General features: G+C 38.9%; 1 protein-coding gene across 1 annotated transcript; it reads right to left on the bottom strand.

Moving 5' to 3' along the window:
* Positions 1 to 474: 474 nt before the first annotated feature.
* LOC122278667 lies at positions 475 to 8,419 on the bottom strand. Its single transcript, XM_043088852.1, has 2 exons — positions 7,845 to 8,419; positions 475 to 589 (listed from the first exon to the last, which is right to left on the bottom strand). The coding sequence occupies exons 1-2, from the start codon at positions 8,417 to 8,419 to the stop codon at positions 475 to 477; spliced, it is 690 nt and encodes a 229-aa protein (XP_042944786.1).
* Positions 8,420 to 9,228: the final 809 nt, after the last annotated feature.

Consider the following 9,228-nt stretch of genomic DNA (forward strand, 5'->3'; position numbering starts at 1 on the left):
AATTGGCCCAACCAGAATTAATGCAGGCGGTGACATGGACTCCACTAGAAGATGAGAAGAAGATTCCTTGTCCTAGATTGTGCACCTTTGATGTAAGGAAGAACACAAGTGGTAGCAGTCATGTGGGGGATTCTAGGTGCATGCATAAATTGGCTAAGAATATTCAATACATAGACAATATCAGGGCGTGTGATGGTTAGGTAGATGAGATGTCCAACAAGCCGGCAATTAGACACAAGGATCGGGGAGGAGATCGCCATCATGATTGATGAGTTTCAAATTTTGTTCCATGAGAAAATGAGAGATCTGTGCACCATGGTAGCCACTATCAGAAAGGATATCAAGAGCATACTTACATTGATTGAGAAAGATGCCTTTTGGTGAGCGAGCAACTCCAAGTCTAAGGAAATATTTCAACGAACCGAGATCTCTAGTTTTGAAGTGTGTGGATAGGACACTTTTGAAGACCTTGATCTAAGAGATGTCATTACCAGCAACCAGGATAACATCAACATAGACCAGAACAAGAGTGATGCCAGTAGGAGTGACAAAGTTAATAAAGAATGATCCACTTGAGACTAATGAAAGCCTACATCAAGAAGGGCAGTGGTTAGTTTAAAAAACTAGTTACGGGAGGCTTGTTTGAGGCCATAAAGAGATTTTTGGAGGTGGCAGGCATGAGTCTCCCCCTTGATGCAATATCTAGGTGGTGGGGTCATGTATACTGCTTCATTAAGGTCACCATGTAAGAAAGCATTGTTGATATCAAGTTGATGAATAATCCATTGTTTTGTAGTAGCAACAGCCAACAAGCAGGACAATTGCAACGGGGGCTAAGGTCTCATGGTAGTCGAGGCCTTCAACCTGAATGTAGCCCTTGGCTATGAGTCGTGCCTTATAGCGTGCACTGGAGCCGTCCACTTTGAGCTTAGTTTTGAATACCCATTTACAACCAATAGGCTTCTTATCATGAGGGAGTGGTTCACATGTTCAAGTCGAATTGTCCTCAAGGGCACGGATATCAATAGCCATGGCCTCTCGCCAATGAGAATGAGGAAGAGCATCAAAGTAAAATGAAGGTTCAACAAAAGTAGTGAGACCAGTCAATAAGGTAAGGTGAAAAGGTGAGAAACGTGAATAGGAAAGAAAAGCAGATAAAGGGTGGGCATTACCTGAGGTCTGTGCAGTGGGTAAGGTTGTCATGGGCTCCGTGGGAAAAGTTGGGCAAACAGTCTTGAAGATAGGCAGCATAAGTAGTTGTGCGGCAAGGATGAAGAGAGGGAGGTGGAGCTGTAGTAGGTGAAAATTTGGGAGTACTATGTGAAGAAGGGGGAGGAGAGGTTTGTGGTAAAATAAGTTCAGGGATAGGAACGGGAAGGATGGGTGGAGGGGGAAGAGGAGAGCCAGAGATGTATTGAAAAAGAAATTATTGTTCATGGAAGCTGACGTTGCGGGAGTAGAAAATGGCTTGGGTGTCAAGATTGTAGAGTTTGTAAGCTTTGTGAGTGCAAGGGTAGCCTAGGAAGACACATTTGGAAGCACGAGGGGTGAACTTATCACCATGAGCATGGAGAGTTTGGGTATAATAAAGACAACCAAACATATGAAGATGGTCAAAAGTGGGTGGTTTAGTGAAGAGGATTTCAAAAGGGGATTTATTTTGGAGGATACAACTTGGAGTATAGTTGATGAGATATGCAGTAGTGATAACACAGTCACCCTAAAATTTTAAAGGTAAATGGGTTTGAAAACGGAGATTGTGAGCAATATTTACAAGGTGCCGGGGTTTACATTCCGCAACAACATTTTGTTGTGGAGTTTCAATATAGGTACGTTCATGAATGATGCCATGATCATGAAGGTGGGTTTGAAATTTGTGGGAGAGAAGTTGTTATCCATTATTAGTTTGAATGATTTTAATAGTAGTATTGAATTGATTTCGAACGAGAGCAAAAAATGCATGACATGGGTGTAGGCTTCAGATCTATAATGTATAAGATATATCCAAGTAGTACGGGAAAAATCATCAACTATCATGTGAAAATAATGAGGCCCACATATGGAACATGTATGATAACCTCCCCAAATATCACAAAAAATACAATTAAAAGAAAAATTACTTTTATTAGCAAGAGAAGAAAAAGGTCGTCTGGTGTGCTTAGAACAATCACAAATATCACAATTAGAAAAACACAAGGATTATTAAAAATACTAGAAATGGTGAAGCAAGAAGGGTGACCTAGGCATTGGTGCCACAGGGTTTTATTAGCAGTAGATTGCACAAAGAGTGCTAGGATGGGATTGGGCCGATACATGAAGAGCCCATTACAAAAATCACCCGCTCCAATCAGCCTCGTCGAGTGTGGGTCTTGAAATAGACAAGCAGTAGAGGACAGTGAGACAACACGAGAATTATTAGTGTTGAGTTGAGGGATGGATAACAAATTAAAGAAAACTAAAGGATATAAAGGACATTTTGTAAAGTGAGGGTGGGTGAAAGAATGCAAGTGCCGATTGCTTCAATGGAGATGGTGTGGCCTGCGGGTAGCCAAACCAGTCTCTCTAAAGGTGGGCTCCTGAGATCATAAAAAGAGGCTGGACAATGAGACATGTGGTCACTGGTGCCGCTATCGACTACCCAATCGTAGTGTGGATCAAATGAAATAGAGGCTGAGGAAATGTTATCGACGAAATGGGATGAGGATGTGGAGGGAGTGAGCATAGCCATGAGTTTCTTATATAGATCTAACAACAACCCAGGGATTGGGCTCAAGGTGGAGAGAGATGCAGAAGCTTGATTTCCAACCATTGGTGGTTTCCCAAGAAGGGAAGGGTGGGGCTTAGTGCAAGGTTTGCAACCAGGGGAGTAGCCAATGATCCTCCAGCAATGGTTACAAAGGTAGCCCTCCTTGCCACATTCCATTCACTTGAAGGGTGGTTTCAAGCCAGCAGTGGACCATGCTACCAAAGCTAGAGGATCATACAATGGTGGTTGTAGGTGTAAGAGGTAGTATTGTTCGTCCTGAAATAAAATAGATAAAACTTTGGAGATGGAAGGGAGAGCTTCTATGGCTAGGATCTGGGTTTGGAAAGGAGCAAAAGATTCATTAAGTCTAAGTAAAAATTGAAAAACACATTAATCTTTAGCTTGTTGTTGCAATTGTTTAAGATCATGGTTGTTCGACTACAAGAAAAACAGGCTTTTGCGACCAATTTATAGCAACGAAAAGACTATTAGCAACCAAAATTGGTTGCTAATAGTCTTTTCGTTGCTATAAATTGGTCGCAAAAGCCTGTTTTTCTTGTATGTTCTGTAAATGATTGAGTTGATCCCAAATTTGTTTAATTTGGTTATAGTACTCAAGGATAGAACTTGTAGTTTGTTGCAGGGAGGAGATTTCATGCTTACTGTGATAGATTCAGGGTTGATAGAATTGAGGATCTTGGTAAGAACCGTATCTTTGGTTTGATTCTATTGAGCATAGTCTGAGGAGGTAGGATCTGGTGATTAAAGTGTGCCATCAACAAAAGACAATTTCTTTTTGGTATTGAGGGTGCGGGTTATAGCCTTCTGCCATTTGGTGAAATTATCTCCATTGAGGAGAATAGAAACTAGAATGAGACTTAGGGAATCATAAGTATGAAGGAGATAAGGGGTGGAGACAGGCTGATTTGAGGAGGTTGAGGAAGAGCCAGCCTTGGTGGCAGAAGAGGGGGGATCGATTAGGCTGATACCATCCTAAAAAAAATATAAGAATCAAACTTTTCTCTTTACTGCTATGTTTTAAAGAGAAGGAACTTACAAATAAATAGAAACAATGACTATGCTATGTATGGTAACAATTGTGTATATGGTAACTATGTATTTTGCTAAGTCCTAAAATCATGTTGTCCTAAAATCAAGTTGGTGGTGATTTGAGGCAGATTTGGAGATGATTTTGTGATTCTGTCAGTGTAGCTTGTTTTTTGCAACTCCATGAGATGAGATTCAGCCCTAAGAACAAACAAAAACCCCCTGTTGAGCATCTATCATTACAAGAACCTACCCAATCAATATTTAAAAATGCTTGTAGAGTGGTATTTGTTGACTTGTAAATGGAGAGGCTACAGTTGATTGTCTATTTTAAATAACGAAGTAGACGCTTTGCAGATTGCCATTGAGACAGTTTGGGTTTGTCCATGAACGGAGATAACTTGTTGACTGTGATTGCTATGTCTGGCCAAGTGACTAACAAGTATTGTAAGGCTCCAACGGTGCTAAGAAATAGAGTGGGTCATTGAAATCCTCACTATCAAAGGCACAAAGATTGGTGGAGGTAGCCACGGGAGTGCTACTGGGTTTGGCCTCATGATTTTTTTGTCTTTTTGATTATATCCATAATATAACGATGTTGAGATCATGTGAGCTGTCCTTGAGAAGTAATAGCGTCAATACCCAAGAAAAAATTTAGACTGCCTATGTCTTTGATTGCAAAGTCACAATGCAAAGTATTTAACAAGTCATCATGGCATGCTTTTGTGAACAAGTGATCAAATTGTCATTGACATAAATAAGTATATACATTGTGAAGTTGGATGAGGTATGAATGAACAAAGAAGTGTCAGACCGTAAATCATGGAAAACTAAGTCCAATAGACGATTGCTTAGGCATGAAAACCAGGCCCTTAGGGCTTGTTTTAGGACATACAATGTTTTTTGTAATTTCCAGACATGGTTTGAAAATCTTGGGTGAACATACCCCTGAGGTGTGTACCATTTAAAAAAACATTACGCACATCAATTTTCTGAATCTTCCAACTTGAAGAAATAGCACTAGACAAGATTGTTCTTACCATTGTGGGTTTAATCACTGGACTGTAGGTGTTTGAGAAATGAACACCAAATTGTTGAAGATAGCCCTTGGCTACCAAACATGCCTTACAGCGTTTCACATCTCCATTCACTTTCCTTTTTATCCAATAGACCCATTTTGAACCAACAATATTTTGGGCATCAATGGAAGGAACTAGAACCCAGGTGCCATTTTTTAGTAGGGCATTAAACTCTTGATTTAGGGCATTTCTCCATTGAGGATGCTTGACCATAGTGGTATAGCAAGTTGATTCAATTATGATAGGTTCAGTTTCAACAAGGAGGGCTTTAGGAAGGGGGTATCTAACGGTATCATTGCTGTGGGTTTTGGGTTTGGTGATGTTGTTTTTTAATCAGGTGATCATGGGCTATTGGGATGATAGAGTATTTGGTGGTGGTTGAGTGTAGGAGGTGTTCGAGGGGTTCGAGGTTGGGGAAGCATTCGATGGAGATGAGGGTGAGGATTTAGGTGCAAAAGGGACCGGGGCGGGGGGGGGGGGGGGGGGGGGGAGGAAGAAGGAGGCGTGTGAGTTTGGTGGGCTTGGGTGCTAATGCTTGGATCTTGTGAATGGGTTGACCTGGGCATGGGCTCTACTACTACACGAGACTAGTGACAGTTGGGTCATAGTATGGGAATTACAAAGGGTACAAAGAAGGACATTGGGCCGAGTGGGGTTGTTGGTGCATTTGAGTGGATGAGGATGACCCAAGCTGAAATGGAAATATTGACTCCTAAAAAACATCTCTTGAAATGATAATTTTTTCAGTATGGGGGTTGAGACATTTATAGCCTTTAGGAAAATGATACTATGCCCCCTCAATTTGACCACTCATGCATTGTATTTTATTTTTAATATGTTTTTTACTTACTTGTTAAAGAAATGACTATTAGTGTATTGGTAAAATGTTTAAACATGTTGAAAAAATGTTTGAAATAAAAAGGAAAAAACAATTTGCACTAGAGGTCACACCAAGTGGGCAAATTAAGTGGGCATAGTAGCACTACCCACATAGCCTTTATGATTTTGGCTATACCAAAGGAAGACACAACGAATAGACCAAGGCTATAATTTGTTGTGATTATATGGTTGTAGGTTGGGCCAACAGGCACAACCAAATACACGAAGGAAGGAATAATTAGGGTCGCTGTGAAAGAGATGTTTCAAGGGAGAATTGTTGTGAGAGACTAGTGATGGCATGTGATTGATTAAATAATAGGCAGTGTCAAACGTATCATCCCAATAGTCAAGGGAAAGATGACTATGATTTAAAAGAGCCAAACCAGTTTCAAGAATATTGAAGTGTTTACATTCAATACCACCATTTTGTTGGTGAGGGTGAGGGCAAGATGACTATGGGCGAAATTCACAACCCTAGTCAGACTAAACAGTTTTAATTTTGCAATTAAATTGTTGTTCTACATGGGGCTATAATTTGCAAAAAAATATTAAGAACATCACCTTTGCAAGATATGGGATTGAACCATGTGTATCGATTGTACGAATCTAGAAAGGTAACGTAATATTGGAAACCATTATGTGAAATAATAGGAGACAGGCTCCAAATATCACTATAAATTAAGTCAAGTGATGTCAAGGCATGATTACATGACTCAAAAAATGGTAATTAATGACTTTTAGAGCTAAGACATGCAGGACATGATAGACTAGACTTAGACAAGACTACTACAAGAGAAAATTGCGATAAGACATGAAGAACAATCTTAAAGGCTAGATGACCCATCCAAGAATGCCATTGAGGAAGCGGTCATTCTCCAACAATAGTAGATCTAGTAGAAGTTTTATTGGAAATAGAAAAGGGATAAAGCCATTCTTACTCGTTCCATGCAATAGAGTTTACCATGTTGCTCGATCCTTTACAAAAATACAAGAGGGATGAAATTCAAAGAAAATGTTAGTGGTTGCAGTAAATTTTTTAACAAAGAGTAAATTCTTTGTAATTTGTGGCACATAAAGGACATGAAGTAGAAAAGAAATAGTAGGAGTAGAAAGCTTAGAGGCGTCATTGTCTTTGATGGTTAAACCAATGCCATTAACAACGTAGATCTGATCTGGGCCAATATATTCCTTAGCGATGATAGGCCCCATTTGCTTTCGCGACTAAAAACTAAAACTTTGAAAACTTCAAATTTTAGCAATTTTATAAAAATAAACACACATTTTGATATATCAGTTTTTATCTCAAGAGATCTCAAGTTTCTTCTCAAGTTTTCATCTCCTCAGATCTCACCTTATTTCAATAATGTTCCCTTCAATAATATATTTTAAATAAACAATATATTGACATGAATACATACTGCAAAAAAAAGTAAAAATTGTACCAAATGTGCAGCAAAATATTTGATTAAAAGAAAAAATATTTACACATAAGGTAAATAAATAAAGGAAGTAGCAAAAAAAAAATTACCAAATGGTTTCTCTTAAAAGGGGAGAGAGAGAGAGAGAGAGAGAGAGAGAGAGAGAGAGAGAGAGCAGCAAAAAAAAAACAATTGACCAAATGGTTTCTCTCAGTAAAAAAAAAAGCAGCAAAAAAGAATGCATCATTGATAAATAAATAAACAAAGGAATCAGAAAAAAAAAAAACAAAACAATTGACTAAATGGTTTCTCTCAATAAAAAATAAAAAAGGAAGTAGCAAAAAAAAAAAAAAATTGTACCATTTGTAAATAAATAAACAAAGGAGGCAACAAAAAAAAAATTCCAAATGGTTAAAAAAAAAAGGAAGCAGCAAAAAAAAATTACAGAATTGGTAAATAAATAAACAAATAAAATACTATAAAAAGTACTACGAGTACTTGTAGGTCCCATCATATTACTAACTATAATAAAATCAAACTAATCTTATCTCATATCTGAAAACAAACACATATATCTCAAAAGATTTCATCTTATCTTATCTCATCTCTGAAAACAAACGAGGCGGATTGGAGAGATCTGAAGTCAAGTGATGGATAGCACCGATATCTGGGTACCAATTCAAAGTGTTGGACTGAGATGGCCCAGTGCAATAAGCTTGCATAGGAGATGGGTCACGTTCGTAAGACTCATCATACCAATGATGGCAGCTTAAGGCAGTATGACCAACCTTATTACAAACTTGACAAACAGGCTCAAAATCAGACGGACTAGTAGGACCTAGACCATAGCTCCTACCACGATTTGAGCAGCCAAAACCATGACCAGTAGGACTAGAACTAGAAGCATGACCAGAACGACCACCACAAAACCCATGAGAGTGAGAGGCAGTATTAGCACTACCCAGGGTAAGATTAGTTGAGGTTTGGTAATGTTCCATGCTGAGTTCATGTGCAAGCATATGGCCATAGAGATCTTCCAAGAAGATTGGATCAACTCGAGTAGTCAAAGAGGTCACGAAGGAGTCGTATTGTGATCCAAGTCCAGCAACCAAAAAAGAGACCAACTCAAACTCATTGAGAGGTTGATCAGCAGTAGCTAAAGTATCAACTAGTGTAGTGAATTTGTGAAAGTAATTCGAGATGGAGGAACTACTTGCCTTGAGAATGGCTAACTGGTAGTGGAGATTCATGGAACAAGCATGGGATGTGGAAGTAAACATTCGTTCCAGCGTCGACCAAACTTCAGAAGTTTGACATTTCGTCACATGGGCTAGCACTATTTTTGAGAGAGGAGCTAACAGCAAAGAGAATCAACTAATCCTGCAAAATCCAATACATAAAAGCCGGATTGGCCACTGTTTGGTTGGTGGCTGTGGTGATCATGGGCGAAGGGTAGAGGGATGACCCATCAACAAACGTGAAAAGATGTTGGCCTTTGAGATATGGGACAACTTGCTTTTTCCATAGTAGGTAATTGTCTCGTGTGAGCTTGATATGGGTGAAATTTGGGAGATAAGTGGTAGGTGTATGTAAGGTGTTTCATGAAAATACTGGTGGGTGAAGAAAGGGAGAAGAGACGTTGGTCTCTATGATGGGTGTATTGGGATCGGCCAAAGAAAAGATGACGTTAGTCATACACTCTTGATACCATGTTGAGGAAAATATCAACCGCACCTTTCAGTGTGTGTTGACTATCTTCTTAATAGAGAAAGTGTTTTATACAAACATAGTAGTAGTAGAACTCATAACAAACTCTAAGATAGTAATTGATAACAAAACAAACTCTAATCTAAATAATAAAGTATGACAGAATTGAATTTCTAAATTCATTCTGCTTCTGCACATCCTTATCCTTAACATGGATAGATAGACCACTTACTAGAAGAAGATTGAATCAAGCGAGTGCAAATCTTTTTTCGCTTATCTTTTTGGATCTTTATTGAGTCTTCTCTCATTTTTCTCTCTAGAGGAAAGTGTGGTTAAGTTGGTTAGTGAGTGG

Source organism: Carya illinoinensis, chromosome 10 (genome assembly GCF_018687715.1).
Source record: "Carya illinoinensis cultivar Pawnee chromosome 10, C.illinoinensisPawnee_v1, whole genome shotgun sequence".
Lineage (NCBI taxonomy): Eukaryota > Viridiplantae > Streptophyta > Magnoliopsida > Fagales > Juglandaceae > Carya > Carya illinoinensis.

Excerpts from the sequence above, each read along its gene's own strand:
- LOC122278667 (XM_043088852.1), bottom strand. The coding sequence starts at position 8,419 with ATGAATCTCCACTACCAGTTAGCCATTCTCAAGGCAAGTAGTTCCTCC. Across the intron at positions 590-7,844 it reads CAGTCCAACACTTTGAATTG|GCTTTCATTAGTCTCAAGTG; the intron begins GTACCCAGATAT and ends TTCTTGATGTAG.